Source organism: Lagenorhynchus albirostris, chromosome 7 (assembly GCF_949774975.1).
Source record: "Lagenorhynchus albirostris chromosome 7, mLagAlb1.1, whole genome shotgun sequence".
NCBI classification, from domain to species: domain Eukaryota; kingdom Metazoa; phylum Chordata; class Mammalia; order Artiodactyla; family Delphinidae; genus Lagenorhynchus; species Lagenorhynchus albirostris.
In genome coordinates, this window is record NC_083101.1 from 82343954 (window position 1) to 82362946 (window position 18993).

Genomic DNA, 18993 nt, shown 5'->3' on the forward strand with positions numbered 1-18993 from the left:
TAATGTAATTGACCACATTGTAAATTATATATTTACAAATGTATGGTATAACACACAAATCTAATTAATGCATTTAGTATCATATACATTCATCAAATTTTTATTGTGTCATAAACTTGTACCTCCAGTGTAACGTCTTCAAAATATTATATATTTTATAATTAAGTTCATAACTTTTACTAAAAAAGAATTTTCTTTCTCAGTGAAATTCAATGTAAGCTCTGAAATGAATGATATGTAAGTATTTTTATATTCAAACAACAATCCTCGCCAAAGAAAAGAAACAATAATTAAATTCTTCTAATTATGGCTAAAGCTGAATTTAAAGAGTTGCTTGGATTTAACGAAGTAAGAATTTATGTCTTAAATTGTGTATCTTTCAAGACTTTTATGTTTTGTTTTAGGATAAAATACAATATTATTCAATTAAAAAAAGTATAGAGTTTTAAATACTTAAACAAGTACACAGACTGCATGTCCATATATACTGATTTTATCCTCACAAAATGTTAGAAAATAGATGCACTGTGACAGAAGCATGACCAAGTGCTTTTAGTCTTTTTGGTCACTTTTTAGAAGTGACCAAGATATTTTAGTCAAAAGATTAATTCTTTTGCTATTTGAAAATGCTAAAAATATTCAAAGCAGATAAAGTCTGGTAGGCAGACAATGAAAAGACTACTAACAAAACCCAGTCAACTGAATACCAAGACAGTTATATATTAATTAGGATACTGATTATTAAGCATATAATACAGGTTAGGGAACTCAAAATTTGATATATTTAAACTGCTATATTTTATAATTCAAACAAGTCTTATTTAATGTCATTTTATTGGAGCTGCATTTTGAGGTAGGATATAGTACAAGCTATATCACCAATATGATTCCAAATGAATTTTTTTAAAACATAAGGAAAACAGTGAAAAGAATTATGCTGAAATGTTAATAGTTGTGGGTAGGATTATGGGTGGTCTTTTTCTGATTTTTTTCTATATTTTCAAAGTTTTCTATAATGACTATGTATTACTTTTTATAGCCAAAAAATAAACATATTTAAGATGGTTCTAGGGGATATAGCAAATTAGCTGAGATAACATCTTCAACATTATTATTTTTAAGACTAGACTTCCAGGAATTCCCTGGCGGTCCAGTGGTTAGGACTCTGAGCTTCCAATGCTGGGGGCCGGGGTTTGATCCCTGGTCGGGGAACTAGGATCCTGCAAGTCACGTGGTGCAGCCGAAAAAAGAAAGAAAAAGACTAGACTTCCCAGGTCAGTTGGTAAAACAGGAGTTATCCTCACTTTACACATCTCCAAGATTATTTAGCTTTTTTAAAGCTTTTTATATTTGTTTCATTCAAGAGCATGATTAGGATCCAGGTTTCTTTCTTTCTTTTTTAATATTTATTTATTTACTTATTTTATTTTGGCCACGCCGGGTCTTAGTTGTGGCACATGGGATCTTCGTTGCTGCGTGCGGGATCTTTAGTTGCGGCAGGCTGGATCTAGTTGAACCCTGGCCCTCTGCATTGGGAACGTGGAGTCTTATCCACTGGCCCACCAGGGAAGTCCCAGATCCAGGTTTCTTAAACCTGTTTACTACCATATACCACACTGTCATTTTAAGAGATGTCTAGTAGACTCAGCAGTATAAACATGGGCCATTTAAACAGTAAACATCTAATTTCAGATATCTCAAATTTGAAAGTGAATTTTTTAAAACAAAAATGGTTTTGTGCTAATTGCTCTGTGTCCTACTTAATACCTGTTTACATTTTAATTTTTTGCAGATAGCGTTTCAAGTAAAAGGTTCAGCTATATGTTGCAGGCTGTATTTCAAGTAAATATTTTAATTATATGAGTAAATACCTCTGCATTACTACACTGAAAATCAGAAAGGTTAGTCTCTTTGGCAGAATTCGTATGTTTGTATCACATCTCTATCCTAAAATGACTTTTATACTAGAACACAGAACCAGGAATCAGAAGACCAGGGACCTTAGACCATGCTCTAATTACTGGTCGGCTCGTGAGTCACTGGACCACTCTAAGCTTTAATTTCCTCATCTAAAAATGAGGTTAGCATATACCGGCCTACCCTGAGTTTGAGGGCTAAACTGAACTATTTGGGAAAATGCCTGTAAATGATAAATACAATAAATATAAGGTAGTATTAGAACTACTTTTCTAAAATATTACTAAGTTTTAAGATTTAAAACTATGTTAATTCTGCTTATATTATATATTCAGTATATATCTTTTCATTGTGCATATATATCATTTTCCATTGGTTTCTATATTTTTATGGTTTCATTTTTATAATTATATTTTTAAGTTGAGATATAATTGATATATAACATTATATTAGTTTCAGGTGTACTCTTTATATCTTGTTGTACCCATCTTTAGTTTTCTTTACAGGTACAAAATAGTTGTGTTCCTAAAAAGAGCTGTAAAGTCAACTTTCAAAAGCCATTCTTAACTTATTAGAAGAATACTTTCTCTAAAGGAAGGCTAATTCTTTTATAAAATGAGTATACATTATTTTAGAGATATTGATTCCTCTCTATTGGTGGCTTAAAGACAATATGTTTTTTCTTTTTTCTTTTTATTGGAGTATAATTGCTTTACAATGTTGTGTTAGTTTCTGCTGTAGAACAAAGTGAATCAGCTATACGTATACCTGTATCCCCTCCCTCTTGAGCCTCCCTGCCACCCCACCCCCATACCACCCCTCTAGGTTATCACAGAGCACTAAGCTGAGCTCCCTATTCTATACAGCAGCTTCCCACTAGCTATCTATTTTACACATGGTAGTAAGACAATATGTTTTAATCATAACAGTGTATCACCTTCATGGCACTTCTTGCTTTTGCAAAGTTCTTTGTCATGTTTTATCATTTCATTGAGGAAGATGGTTATTTCTACATATCTACATATAATTATGCAAGAAAACTTCCTTGTCTCAATGATGGGTTTTATTATATGTTTGAATTTCTAGAGGTCATGATATGAAAAAACATGACTGATCTTAGAAATACATAAATATTATTTTACTTTTATTATTCTCTATTTTACTTTTTTATGATAATCAGAAGGCTTAATTTACTATAAAACAGGAAAACAACAGCTATCCTATATTTAGGGTTATTTTAAGAATTAAGTGAGTTAGAGAACACAAGAGCCCCTGGTACATGGCAGGCAATCGAATAAATGATCATTTCCTTCACACATATACATTTGTTCATTTATTCTTTTCTCCAGTGGTTCTGTGTTACACATAGACTAGACAACTATTTTTGTCTACAGAGACAAAGAGAAGTTAAATATGTAATCCTAAATAATCCAATCAATTGGGAAAGGCTCCACTACAAACCATGCTATGGTGTTGGCGTGACAAGTAACACTAAATCTCTTACTTTCTGATGGTACTAGTTGTCGCCGAATTGCTTCCCCTACCAATTCCTTAAGTTTCTTCTTAAGATCTCTGCTGGTTTTCTTATAGAAATAAAGCTCTCTTTCCAGCTGCTGGATTTTATCTCCATAATTTTTTAAAGTTTCCACAGTGCCTTCCCCGTCTTGCTCTATAAAACAGAAATTTACATTTAAAATCAGTTTAAAGTAAATGATTGAAAATTCTAACAGAACTCCCAGACTGTATTGTAGGGTCAGAAGTATGTTACATGTATCTATTACTTGGCTGGATTTGTTTTCAGCTACAATTTGGAGTCTTCTGCCTGTAAAATTTTTCGAAGTAGGATGAGCCCTTCTCCACCCTAATCCCTACCAGCTACCGCATTTTTCATGATTCATAAGCACTTTTTGAATAGCTACTAACTAAATTTATCCTCAGAAGAGCAGAAGTAAGGTTCACATTTGGAACTCTGTCCAGCTGCATCAATGTCTTGAAGTTTATATCAGGAACCACGGATATATGGAAAGTTATAAGCCTAAAGTTTATAGGCCCAAGAAATATAGAACCAAAAAAACCCTCAAAAACTGGAAACCTGTCAAAAGAGGCTAGAAAGATTAAATTACAAAGGAAAACACCACCAAAAAAGGAGAAGGGGGGGGAAGTATAAGTAAAGTTCTAGTTTATGACACAATATAATTTTAAAGCTTCTAATTAATATTTAGGAATGTCTAAAACTGTCCCCTTTGGGTTAGGTTCTAGAACCAGTAAAACGCAGTTTACTGACCTTCAGAAATACACACTTTCAGACCTACTCTTTCCTATTGGTAAATCTATAAAATGGTCCTACTGGTTTGTAATTTTCTTTTCTTATAATTGGTTGTTTTGTAAAAATTGATCTAAGTATATCTGTAATTTTATATTAACCCATCATCTTATTTAAAAAACATTTTAAATTAATAACATTACAAATCAGAATGCCCATGAAGGATATCATAAAAATGAACTTAATTTTATGGCCTATATTCAGTTGAAATTAGAAAATTCGTAAGTTGTTAACATTTTCAGTTATAACCTTGCTATGAAAAACTTGTCCCAGCTATAGAAATGAATGATTTTTTAAATGTTCTCATTTGGCTAAAGCATGAACTTTTGCGGTAAAATGCCAACCACTTGAAAAACATATTAAAAATTCTATTAAAATATCACTTTTAGAGACTTAAGACAGAATTAACATAAGGTAAGGAAAGCATGTTTGAATGAAATAACATATGGAATCCAGTCAAGGAAATCCTGTCATCAGGCAACTGGTTGCTAATTAACTTGTTATAGAATTAACTTAGAGGCAAACTGCCTCAACACTCAAATGCATATATTTTCCAATTTTCTGCTTACTCAGGTTGCTTCTTCCAGATCCTTTTTAGCACATTTCCAGCTATAGATTCATAAGAATCAAAACTAAACAGCCAAGCCACCTGGACTGAAGCATTCCAGGCGTTGAAGTTATCGCCAGGCAGTGATTTTGTTGCCATAGGAACTGTGTGTACCAGCCATAAGCCCAGGTATTGAAGACCAATTGCTATGACAACTCCATACCACAGTTGACGGTTGAACTACTGTGCACTGATAACACTATGTGCCCATCAATGGTAGACTAATTTTGACCTAAGCTATAACCTTAATGCATAAAATTTATAATTTACTGAAAACTGTAACAAGAAATATAACCAGAAATCTGACAGAACCTATCAGTTTAATTTTATGAAGGGAAAGTGATTTAAATATCAAGGTTCTATATCCTAGAGATGGGGAACTTTTCAACTGTACACCACCAAGCCAGAAGTCATCCCACATTCCTACATAAAAAGTAGACCACAACAAAGTAACAGGATTGCAGCAGTTCTCTGTGTGGCACTGGGGACAGGCAGAGGAGATGGCATTTCAAGCATGAATAGCCCTGCATCAAAGTCAACTATCCCAACATGTGGACCAAAACATGTAAAGCACAAAACACATATAAGTAGTAACTATTTATACATGTTGGACTTTAAGTGATCCAATTCTGTCCTACCTTCCTTTCCCAATCCCCCTCCTACACGTCCCCATTACACAACTGATGTGAAGGGGCAGTTACCTTTGAAATGATGTAGCAGAAGCTGCATTTTTTGCTCGTGTTCCTTTTGCTGAAGGGTCAGTCTCCGGTCACACTGCAATTTCAGATGTTCCAGTGTAGATTCCAACTCACGAACCACATTATCCCGTTCCAGAACTTTCATTTTAATTTCTTCATTCTGTAACTGTAGTTTCCGTTCAGCTTCTCGCAGATTAACCACCTAGCAAAGACATTTTTTTGATCTTTTAAGTGTGTTTTAGACAGCCTAATAGACAATTTACTTCTCTTAGACTTCATAAAGATGAACTCCCTTAATCCCCATGGTATAACTAGGCAAATGCTTTGTAATATACCCACAAGATAACCTAACAGCCTTTTTAATTCGTTGAGATTCTGAATTGGTAACAACTTCATTTTAAATATAATGTTGCTCTACTCTAACAATCACCTCTCCATCATTTCTTAGACATGATCTTTGTAGTTTACATTTATAATCCTACAACTCCATTTCTCCAGTCTAAAAAGATATCAAGAATCTAAAGACTTCTGTAACATCTAGATAATTCTCATTTTTAACTCCAAAGTGAATGTTATAAATAAGTGACAGAATTTTTAAGCTATAGAGTTCGGTCTCAGATTGTACATTTAGTCCAGTGGGTTCCTCTCTGAACTGATATAAAGTAAAAACACTTCAGATAATATCTGTGTCACAGAACTTGTTAATAATGTAATAACATTCTCTCCAGAAAAATACTCATTTCTACAAAGAGTTCTTAAGACCAGAAAATCCACTGACCTTCACCTGGGTGCTTTGGGTTAAGAACCCTTGCTCTAAGAACACCACAGAAGAGTTATCTGTATCAAAGCCTCAGACAACATGCACCATATTTCTGCCCTCCACACACCCAGTGATGGGATGCACTTGCATCAATAATAGAAGCTTACTACTGACGGTAATTATCCAAGAGAAGGCCTGTGTATCACATTTCCATTAATTTAGTCATCTTTATTTCAATTGTCTAACAGAATTAGAACTTTATTTTAAAACTTCTGTGTTTCATTTTTCATCAACTGTCTGCTATTCCCTTAAACTGAATATATTTTTCAGAGAAAAGAGTTATCTACTTGTTTAACACTTCATAATATATATCTTAAGAGAAGACATTAGAGAAAAGACAGATAGCTGTGAAACATCTCTATCAGTAAGCTGTCAAATCTGTATAAAATATTTTAATTTATATTAAGCCCATCCAGGTTAATGCTAAAATCTATTACTATCTTTGTCACTGATGCACCATTTCACCTCCATTTCAATTCATAGGGTATAATGAGAAGGTACAGGTTACCCCTACCCTACAGCAATGAAGGAAAGGGAACCCAAACCTGGAGGGCCCTTGATTTTTCACGAATGCTGAGTAGGAACAATCAAATCTAGAAAACATACAACCAAGATATAGTGACTGAGGAATATAACTTAAATTCTTTGGTTTTTAAAACTATTCCCAAAAGCCCTCTTTCAAAAGGCCCTTCAACTTTAAGAACCTCACAAAGTTAGGCCTACATACTTGGATAAGTGCAAAGATTTCAGATGACAACATTCAGTGCTGTAAATTCTACATAAATGTGAGCTGTATAAGGATCTCAACCCCTCTTTATAAGAAAATCCTCTGTCCCTGAAGAACAAACCTTATTGAAATATCTGAAAAGAATAGCTCTAATCTCAACAGGACTCAGGCAGATTAGTTTTTCTAAGACATTTTCTTCACTATGAGAGAGATTTTGAAGTGAAGCTCTGAGTGAGTTCTGGCGACTCTGGATATGTTCGTTCTTGTATTCAATTGCAGCTTCCAAAGCTTCAATCCCTTCTTCAAGTTGGAAAAGAACATGTTCTTCCTAGATATAATACAAAAGAAATCACTCATTTTAAATGAAACAGTATAACTTGGACTTTGTCATATACTAAGATCTTATTATGCTATTTGAGTCTAATGGACAGTACCATTCTTCTACTAAATTAAAAAAAATGTTTATTGAGTGCTTGCTATGCTACACAATGCACTGTGTGTACACACACACACACAAACACACACACATATATATAACAAATAATCATTGAATCTTTGTAGTAAACCTTGGGTAGCAAAATGGAAGAGGAAGAAGGTTAGGTGAGTTATGAAACATCCCAAGGTCATAAGCAAATGCTGATCACGAAGGAATACACTTGAACAAAGCCTGAGCCCACAGGTTTGACAGTGTCATCATGTTATCTCCCTCCATGGCTCCTAAAGTGCATATTATGTGTCACTGAGATCTGGAGACCTCGGGGGTCCCTTCAAGGATCTATCAAAACAATATATTGCTAGGAAGGAAAGAGGAAATATATTAAAATAAGTTATTAAGAACTAGTAATCAGAGGAGAGTCTCCAGGGAAAAAACACTGTGTAACATAAGAAAAAGTAGTGAGGATTTAAGGACATGAAACATTTTATAAGATTCCTAGGAGATGTCATTAGAGGGCAAGTGTAGGCACTAAAAATGATGGCAGCAAAACCTTTTTTTCATATGCCAAAGAAGATTCCCTCTGTAGGAAAAAAAAAATCTGATGAATTGCTGTCAGAAAACCTAGCCGTTCTCTGAATTATCCAAATAACATCTTATTTGGGGGATCTAAATCTCTGGTAAGAAATTATTTTGGACGTGGTAAGACCTGGATATATATTTTTGTATCCCCGTACTTGTGGTGGAGGCCACTTCAACTTTAAGTTCCCTGAGGGCAGATGGTCTTGTCCATACTCACATCCTTATTGCCCAGCACAGTACATATTACATAGTTTAAACTCAGTACGTATCTGCTGAACAACTTAATGAAGAGAGAGGAGCAAAAAACATTTTCATATGTCTTGGGTATATGACCCAAGTATTTCTCTCCTCTCCTCCCCACAGCATTTCAAAGAAAAATAATGTTACTATTTCTGATCTCCCCAACGAACAGTGAGAATGACTTCTGGAACTCCTTTTCTGGAATTCAGGGAAAAGGTAGGTTAATAACCTATTCCAATGGGAGGTTGAATAATACTTATTTTTTTTAAAGCCATTTTATAAAATCTCCTGAAAGAGCCATTTTGGAAAAAAAAAAGTTCAGCAGCCATTTTATTTCTTTGTGCAATTACTGAATTTGAAGATTTGATAATCACTCCATAAGGAAGAAAATAATATTCACCTTTTTAAGAAAAACAAACTTAAATCCTGAAAGGTACTTAGGTGAATAAGAAGAACCAGAAAATAAAAGTGAATAACCCAAGAAAATATTTGACTTTTGAATGCATACTATGATTATATTCTACCAAAAACAAATGTGGATAGTTTTCTGCATACAGGTCTTTTGTCTCCCTAGGTAGGTTTATTCCTAGGTATTTTATTCTTTTTGTTGCAGTGGTAAATGGGAGTGTTTCCTTAACTTCTCTTTCAGATTTTTCATCATTAGTGTATAGGAATGCAAGAAATTTCTGTGCATTAATTTTGTATCCTGCAACTTTACCAAATTCATTGATTAGCTCTAGTAGTTTTCTGGTGGCATCTTTAGGATTCTCTATGTATAGTATCATGTCATCTGCAAACAGTGACAGTTTTACTTCTTCTTTTCCAATTTGTATTCCTTTTATTTCTTTTTCTTCTCTGATTGTCGTGCCTAGGACTTCCAAAACTATGTTGAATAACAGTGGTGAGAGGGGACATCCTTGTCTTGTTCCTGATCTTAGAGGAACGGTTTCAGTTTTTCACCATTGAGAATGATGTTTGCTGTGGGTTTGTCATATATGGCCTTTATTACCGTTGAGGTAGGTTCTCTCTATGCCCACTTTCTGGAGAGTTTTTATCATAAATTGGTGTTGAATTTTGTCAAAAGCTTTTTCTGCATCTATTGAGATGATCATATGGTTTTTATTCTTCAATTTGTTGATATGAAGAAAACTATAAGACACTGATGAAAGAAATTAAAGATGATACAAACAGATGAAGAGATATACCATGTTCTTGGATTGGAAGAATCAACATTGTGAAAATGACTATACTACCCAAAGCAATCTACAGATTCAATGCAATCCCTATCAAATTACCAATGGCATTTTTTACAGAACTAGAACAAAAAATCTTAAAATTTGTATGGAGACACAAAAGACCCCGAATAGCCAAAGCAGTCTTGAGGGAAATAAACAGAGCTGGAGGAATCAGACTCCCTGACTTCAGACTATACTACAAAGCTACAGTAATCAAGACAGTATGGTACTGGCACAAAAACAGAAATACAGATCAATGGAACAGGATAGAAAGCCCAGAGATAAACCCATGCACCTATGGTCAACTAATCTCTGACAAAGGAGGCAAGGATATACAATGGAGAAAATACAGTCTCTTCAATAAGTGGTGCTGGGAAAACTGGACACCTACATGTAAAAGAATGAAATTAGAACACTCCCTAACACCATACACAAAAATAAACTCAAAGTGGATTAGACACCTAAATATAAGACTGGACACTATCAAACTCTTAGAGGAAAATATAGGAAGAACACCCTTTGACATAAATCACAGCAGGATCTTTTTTGATCCACCTCCTAGAGTAATGGAAATAAAAACAAAAATAAACAAATGGGACCTAATGAAACTTAAAAGCTTTTGCAAAGCAAAGGAAACTACAAACAAGACAAAAAGACAACCCTCAGAATGGGAGAAAATATTTGCAAATGAATCAACGGACAAAGGATTAATCTCCAAAATATATAAACAGCTCATGCAGTTCAATATTAAAAAAACAAACAACACAATCTAAAAATGGGCAGAAGACCTAAATAGACATTTCTCCAAAGAAGACATATAGATGGCCAAGAAGCATATGAAAAGCTGCTCAACATCACTATTTATTAGAGAAATGCAAATCAAAACTGCAATGAGGTATCACCTCACACCAGTTAGAATGGGCATCATCAGAAAATCTACAAACAAATGCTGGAGAGACTGTGGAGAAAAGGGAACTCTCTTGCACTGTTGGTTGGAATGTAAATTGATACAGCCACTATGGAGAACAGTATGGAGGTTCCTTAAAAAACTAAAAATAGAATTACCATATGACCCAGTAATCCCACTACTGGGCATATACCCAGAGAAAACCATAATTCAAAAAGACATGTGCACCCCAGTGTTCATTGCAGCACTATTTACAGTAGCCAGGTCATGGAAGCAACCTAAATGTCCATCGACAGACGAATGGATAAAGAAGATGTGGTACGTATATACAATGGAATATTACTCACCCATTAAAGGAACAAAATTTGGTTATTTGTAGAGACGTGGATGAATCTAGAGTCTGTTATACAGAGTGAAGTAAGTCAGAAAGAGAAAAGCAAATATCGTATATTAATGCATATATGTGGAACCTAGAAAAATGGTACAGATGAACCAGTTTGCAGGGCAGAAATTGAGACACAGATGTAGAGAACAAATGTATGGACACCAATGGGGGGAAGCAGTAGGGGGTGGTGGTGGTGTGATGAATTGGGAGATTGGGATTGATATATATACATTAATATGTATAAAATGGATAACTAATAAGGACCTGCTGCATAAAAAAATAAATAAAAAAATTAAAAATTAAAAAAAAAAAGAAAGGATTACCTAGTACACCTGAGCACAGTGAGCCCCATTATTTGTGAAAAAGACATAGTTCTGCTGATAACTCTTTCTCCTGCAAAGTAGTAAGTTCATGTTTTCTGCAAGCACAGGAGCTAATATTTATTGCCACAAAACTGACATTTTATAAGGCCTGTAAGTTAAAACAGTTTAGAAAGGTCACACAAAAAAAAACAAAAAAAATAAATGTGGAAAGAGTTTGCCTTTATGTAATGGCTGAGAACAATTTGGTACAAATTTAGTTTCTATAGTTTTGGATCTATGTTAGCGAAGCACTGAGATAATGTAAGGTAGCAAATCTATAGAACCCTGAGGATAGCCTGCTCTAGTGAGGCTCCAGCATATAAATATTTGTGGTTCCATCTAACCCAGCAAAAAGTTGTAGGTTGAGAAGATGAGGGGCAATGGGAAGCTGTCCCAGGATGAAGAATTTGCCACAACTCAAACCTTAGATTATCAAGAGTTGACTATGCTTTGTCACAGAGCACTGCTTTCCAAACATGCACCAGGGAGCTTGTAAAAATGCAGACTTCTAATTCAGCAGGTCTTGGTGGTGCCTGAGGCTCTGCATTTCTAACAGGCTCCCAGGTGATACTATTGCTGCTGGTACAGAGATCACACTGCGAGTAACAAGGATCTAAAGCAGTGGTCTCCAAACATCTTAGATCACAAATTTCCCATTAGTAAAAAACAAACATGACAAACAAAACCTTTTGAGCAAGCACTGCATGTATTTCTCTATAAACTATATGCATTTTCTAATGATAAAACATGAAATTTAAAAAAAACCGAAAAAACATGAAATTGAAAATGTAAAAGATGAAATAAACATAGATATTCATATGTATTCTTCCTATACTCCACTTACTAGGTAACTGCTCTGCATTATTAGAAAAACAGAGTTCAAATATTTTATTTTTTCTAAATTTTAGTTTCTGGATTTTACCCCCCAAAAAAGGAGGTGATTTGTCTATATTAAATTGTTGGGTAATCCTGTGCTAGTATAGTGATCTAAAATCTTTCTATCATTTCCCATGAAGTAATACAATTAGAAAAAATATTCTGATTTATTGTGGAAAGAAAAAATAATTCTGAGCAAGTTTAAAGACATCAAAACAGCAAACCATTCCACCTAGATTTTACTGATGTCTTATGTCACAGCAGAATCTCATGTTCCTGATCATCTGCTACTGGAGATCTATTTAGTACTACCAATCTTGGCGTGAAAACAGTGGTGAGAGCAGAGCCCATTTCAGAGCTACGCTAAGAAGAACCAACCATGTGGAAGCAAGGTGCACAGACGCTCACAGGACTAAATGGAACCCCACCGATTGTAGGCGGCTCACCCTTCCCTCAAACAAATCCAGGGTGGCTGCCAAACAAGTACCATGCATTGTGCTGCATTTTCACCACAAAACACTACATAATGTTTTTAGTTACAGAATTCCTCATGAAATAGAAACTTAAATGTTTCTTGAAGATAAGAATTGACCCTCTAGAAATGCAGATGGCCAACAGGCAAATGAGAAGATACTCAACATTGCTAATCATCAGGGAAATGCAAATCAAAACCACAATGTGATACCACCTCACACCTGTCAGAATGGCTATCATCAAAAAGAACACAAATAACAAAGTTGGTGAGGATGTGGAGAAAAGGGAATCCTCATACACTGTTGGTGGGAATGTAAATTGGTGCACAGTGGAAAACAGTATGGAGGTTTCCCAAAAAACTAAAAATAGAACTACTATATGACCCAGCAATTCCACTCCTGGGTATATATCCAGAAAAAAAAAACACCCACTAATTAGAAAAGACACATGCACCCCATTGTTCACAGCAGCATTATTTACAACTGCCAAGACACAGAAGCAACCTAAGTGTCCATCAACAGACGAATGGATAAAGAAGAATTGGTATATATACACAATGGAATACTACTCAGCCATAAAAAAGAACAAAATTTTGCCATTTGCAGCAACATGGATGGACTTGGAGGGCAATATGCTAAGTGAAATAAGTCAGAGAAAGACAAATGCTATATCAGTTATAGGCAGAATCTAAAAATTACAACAAACTAGTGAATATAACAAAAAAGAAGCAGACTCACAGATATAGAGAACAAAATAGTGGTTACCAGTGTGGGGGGAGGGGCATTATAGGGGTGGGAGTATGGGAGGTACAAACTATTGGGAGTAAGACAGGCTACAAGGATGTATTGTACAACACAGGGAATATAGACAATATTTTGTAATAATTCTAAATGGAGGGTAACCTTAAAAATTGTACAAAAAGGGCTTCCCTGGTGGCGCAGTGGTTGAGAGTCCGCCTGTCAATGCAGGGGACACGGGTTCGTGCCCCGGTCCGGGAAGATCCCACGTGCCACAGAGCGGCTGGGCCCGTGAGCCATGGCCGCTGAGCCTGCGCGTCCGGAGCCTGTGCTCCGCAACGGGAGAGGCCACAACAGTGAGAGGCCCGCGTACCGCAAAAAAAAAAAAAAAAAAAAAAAAAAAAATTGTACAAAAAGATTAAAATTAAAAAAGAATGGCCACTCTACCCCTCTGCAAACATAATTTGCTCATTCCCATCTCTATGCCTTATTTAACAGTGTTCTATCTAAAATGGCCTTCTTTCTTATATCTATCAATATATACCATGTTTTTCATAATCCAGCTCAAGATTCTGATCTAACAAGGCTGCCTTAATTGAATCTTCCCCCAAATGATCACTGCATTGTTTTGTATAAATAATGTAATAAGTATAGCTTTATTACATTATCTATAACTTGCTTTTTTATGTTCTTCAGGGTTTAGAGTTTTCTCATCTTTCTATCTGTCTCCTCAGATGTAGTATGAATTCCTCAAGAGAAGCATAATGTTTTCTCCTTCTTTTTTTTTCTCCCATAGGGCCCAGTAACTGTCCTGGGCAGGCAAGAATTCCTTAAATCCTATGTTTTGCTGAATCTAAGGCTCTCAGACCTTCACATCTGTAGGCTTGGGGCTCCAATTTAACAGCCTCAGGAGGACAACCTCATTCTGTGATCCTTGACAAAGCTACCCCAATTAAGTTATAAAATAGGGCAGTAGAAGCTTATAATGTCACATAGCCCCCAGTCAAGGTTGTCTTCAATTTCTTTCATCAACTCAATGAACAATAATGTCATGAAATCCTTTCCCCTGTTCCTTCTTAACCAGCCCCTTTCACTTCTTGTCACACTTGCTCCAATCTAAAACACCACAAGATACATGATTCCCAGCCACTTATTTTCTCTCAGCAGCTTTCCCTTACTTTGGACATCAACTATAAATATTTGCAGAGAAAATCCAGACTCAAAAGTTCATCTTTGGGGCTTCCCTGGTGGCGCAGTGGTTAAGAATCCACCTGCCAATGCAGGGGACACGGGTTTGAGCCCTGGTCCAGGAAGATCCCACATGCCGCGGAGCAGCTGAGCCCGTGCACCACAACTACTGAGCCCGCAAACCTAGAGCCCGTGCTCCACAACAAGAGAAGCCACTGCAGTGAGAAGCCCAAGCACTGCAATGAAGAGGAGCCCCCGCTTGCTGCAACTAGAGAAAGGCTGCACACAGCAACAAAGACCCAGTGTAGCCAAAAATAAATTAAAAAAAAAAAAAGTTCATCTTTGTCTGATAAAGTAATAAGGTATAGATACCACTGCCAACTGAAGTAAAATTTTGAAAAGACAAAGTCTGGGACAGTTTGCTAGCCAACAAATGAAACATCTTTTACATAGTTAAAAAAAATAAAGGTGAGAGAAGTCATATCCTCCCCTAAATGAAAAATCCTAAAAGGTGTTTTTTTTTTGGTTTTTGGTTTTTTTTTTGCGGTACGCGGGCCTCTCACTGTTGTGGCCTCTCCCGTTGCGGAGCACAGGCTCTGGACGCGCAGGCTCAGTGGCCATGGCTCACGGGCCCAGCCGCTCTGCGGCATGTGGGATCCCCCTGGACCGGGGCACGAACCCGTGTCCCCTGCATCGGCAGGCGGACTCTCGACCACTGCGCCACTAGGGAAGCCCCTAAAAGGTGTTTTTATTGGGGTATGAGTTTTATGCATCTACTTGGCTAGGACTTAGAGTGGAACATGCTCCCATACTTTCTGAAAGAATTAAGCATTAATGCCCTAGACATTGGTTATATGTGATGAATTACCAAGTATCATTCAAGAAAGGTACATAGAGAGAAGACAGGTGCCCTCTTTGGAAGAAATGAAGAAAAGTGTCCCTCAAATCTTTTTCTGTGTTCTGTGATTTCAGATGAGAAACCCCAGCTAAGAAAGACCATACTCAAAAGAAACGTTAGTCTCCCAGTCCCTGGCAATGCCTGGAAGGGACCACGTTCATGGACCTCTACGAGAGGACATCACAGTTTCTAGTCAAGCATGCCTCATGGCGCCAAACAGGTGACAGGCAGACTCATTACATCTGACAAAAGTCTCAAGGAAACAAAGTTGACCAGATTTGTCATTTTTATGTTTAAGTAACAAAAATGGAGGAAATCATCCAAGTGATCCATCATACAGTACTTCTAGTTTCAAAGCATACCGACTTACTTCAGGTGATAACACACGACCATTTTTAAGTTTCTCATCCACGCTGTTTCTTCGTCTCTGTAGCTGATCCTTTTCTTTCTGGAGGGCTTGAACTTGTTCTGAAATCTTTATTTTCTCCTCAGCTGTGCTGTTCTGGAGCTGCACATTCTTTTCAGACAACTCTTGGTCCAACAAGCTCAGGCGAGTTGATATTTTCAAACTATCTGTGTTTAAAGCCTAAAAAGACAATCAACCAGACACCCCAAGATCAGTTATTAGAAATCCAGACTGTAAATAAATTAGGAAAAACACAGAGAAAATTACTAAGTGAACATATTTTTAGCTTTTACATTATTGTTTTCTCCCATGGAGTTTTTTGGGGGACTGGGGAAGCTTCATTTTCTAAAATCTTAAGTTGAATGCCTTTTTTTAAAAAGTGGAGATTTTTCAAACAATGAATTTATTACTAAGTATTGTAAAAAAAGTATTGTAAAACCAGACTATACAACACAGGTTTGAGAGGCAGTATTTTTCTTTTGTATTATTTTCCAAATTAAACTTTTCTTTCTTGGCCTGTTACATAGTAGTATCAAGTATGCTAACATTTCCTAGAGGTTGACATTTGGTTTGTTGTTATTTAAACATACAATTTGTTTCTACTCTTATTTCATTCCGGTCAAAATTATGGCCAGTTAGATTTACGGTGATCTTCATTATGACCAATTTAAGATAATCTTAAAAAGAGTTTTTCGTCCAAGTAATTATATGTATATACTGCCATAAGGTTTAATAATGTTTTTAAAAAGAGTCCCCTACCTGACCCTTTCCCCTGAGTCCTGCTCCCTAGAAACAACCATCTTTAACCTTTTAAGCTATTTCTTTTGGTGTTTATGTCCATGTTTCTAAATAACATTAGCAATTTTAGATACTGTCTGCTGATTATCTATTACGGAAGACAAGGATTTAGCACTCCTATGCCTCCTCTTCTGTACTTCCCCTCCCTCTATTCTCCCAACATAAGTTGTATTATAGTTTTTAGATAAACCAATGGTCAGTTTACATGATTTTGTGAATACATGAACATTTTGCCTGGAGCCTCCATCCTCCTGCTCCAAACTGGACTAGTTGTTCCTGGACTTCCTTTGGTATTATCCTGAAAATTTCCAGTTAGATCACATTTGCAGGATCCTGAGTCTTCCTTTATCATAGCTTGCACCCTCATTTTTAAGGAGCACATCCTCTAGTAGTTTCCTGAGACAGGCTAGGTAGTAGGTAATTTTTTCACCGGAAAATGTCCTTATTCTACCTTCCCATTTGATTGATAGTTAGGCTAAAAAGAGAATCCTTGTTTGGAAACCATTTTCCTTATGAATTTTAAGCCTGCTTCAGGTCTTTTAACTTCTAATGAAGAAGGTTGAGAAGTCTAATGCCATTCTGACTCTCAAGATTTTCAAGTGACTAGTCTTCTATCTGGAAGCTTTCAGGATACATTTTTTCCCCTAGTGTACTCGAAACTTCACAATGATATGCTTTTAGTACTCTTTGCTGTGCCTTTGATAAGCTATTTCAACCCAGTCTTATATCTTCAGTGCTGACAAATTTTTTTGTATTATGTCTTTGATAATTTCCTCTTCTGTTTTCTCTGTTGTATCTTTCTGGAATTCCTGTTACTTGGATGATGGACTTTGTGGGTTTACCTGCCAATTAAATTTTATTCCTCCTAATTTCTATTTATCTTTTTATTTACTTTCTGAGATACTTCCTTAACATTATCCTCCAATCCTTTTATTTCCGAAAGTTCTTTCATGTTTTTTATAGGCTGCAATTCTTGCTTTACGGATAGAGTATCATCTTTTACCACCTTGAAGATATTAAGGTTTTTTAAGAAGTTTTTTCAGCTCCTTGCTCTATCTCTATAATTTATCTGAGCTTCTTTTTTTTTTTTTTCTTTTTGTTTTGGCCTCTGTCTTTAATGTTAGTAGCATTCCTGAAATATACATCATACTTAAGAGTCAGGTATTAAAATCCTGATAAACTGCTGTGGGCAAGATGTGTCACAATAGGATATATCTGGGATCTGGCCACTTAGTTGGGGGCTCCCAAATGTAAATTTTTTTAAGGTCTTTTTTTCTGGGACTGTTTCAGAAAGATCCACCAATCTCCTGCTGGGAAGTGTAAGTCTGGCTGCCAGCATTTTGGGATCCAAGTAGGGGTTAGGAAATGGATATCTCAGGATTCAGACTTTCATTCATTCCCTGTTTATTTTGACTTAACCCGGCCCTCTGCTGTATCTGGTTCAATCTTCAGAAAATAAATCATCTAGTCCCAGAATCAGAAAAGGATGCTTTCCTGACTATGCCCTGTTTTCATCCTTAGGCCTCACTCCCGCCGTCTAAAAATCAGGGTCCCTTCATTTCTGAGTCTTTTTCATGTTTATGTGAATTATATCTCATAAAGCTGTTATTTAAAAAAAAAAAAAAAAGCTAAAGTTAAAGGCTTGGCTCTCATTGATGTCCCTCTTCTAGACATTTGGATTTCAGCTTCTTCTGTTCTGCTAAGTCAGTAACCACTTATCTATCTGCTTTCCATCTTACATTTTTTGGTAACATTTTGTCCTCTGTTGTCTCCCCTACTGTTTTTTCCCTTTATGGGTTTATAGTTTTTTTGAGTAATAGCTTTACTAAAATATAGCTCACGTACCATACAATTCACCTAAAGTGTATAATTAGATAGTTTTAGTATATTCTCAAAGTTGTGCAACCATCACCAGAATCAATATTAGAACATTTCATCAGCCCCAAAAAAGAAACCCCATGCCCACTAGCAGTCATTCCATTTCCTCACCAAGCCCCCACGCAGTCCTAAGTAACCAGTATTCTACTTTCTGTCTCTATGGAACTGCCTACTGTGACTGGCTTCTTTCACTTAACATAACATTTTCAGGGTTCATCCATGTTGTAGAATGTATCAGTGCTTCATTCCTTTCTATTGCTGAATAATATCCCATTATTTCATTTATATATTATCAGTTGAAGGACATTTGGGTTGTTTTCATATTTTGACTATTATGAATAATGCTGTTATGAACATTCATGTACAAGTTTTTCTGTGCACGTATGTCTTCACTTGTCTTGGATATACACCTAGGAGTGGAATTGCTAGGTCATTTGGTAATTCTATGTTTAACCTTTTGAGGAACTACAAGATAGTTATCCAAAGCAACTGCACCATTTTA

At 36.0% G+C, this 18993-nt stretch overlaps 1 protein-coding gene across 8 annotated transcripts in view; it reads right to left on the minus strand.

Moving 5' to 3' along the window:
• KIF27 (kinesin family member 27) overlaps nucleotides 1-18993 on the minus strand; it is an 88016-nt gene that overhangs the window by 10474 nt on the left and 58549 nt on the right. For 5 of the 8 annotated variants that reach the window (XM_060155326.1, XM_060155321.1, XM_060155323.1 and 2 more), the window contains 4 exons: nucleotides 15780-15995; nucleotides 7214-7420; nucleotides 5549-5747; nucleotides 3422-3586 (listed from right to left, as the gene is read on the minus strand). In XM_060155326.1, the coding sequence (XP_060011309.1) occupies nucleotides 3422-3586; nucleotides 5549-5747; nucleotides 7214-7420; nucleotides 15780-15995 (787 nt within the window). The remainder of the gene's footprint in view (nucleotides 1-3421; nucleotides 3587-5548; nucleotides 5748-7213; nucleotides 7421-15779; nucleotides 15996-18993) is intronic. The other 3 variants (XM_060155327.1, XM_060155325.1, XM_060155322.1) reach the window with 2 other exon arrangements.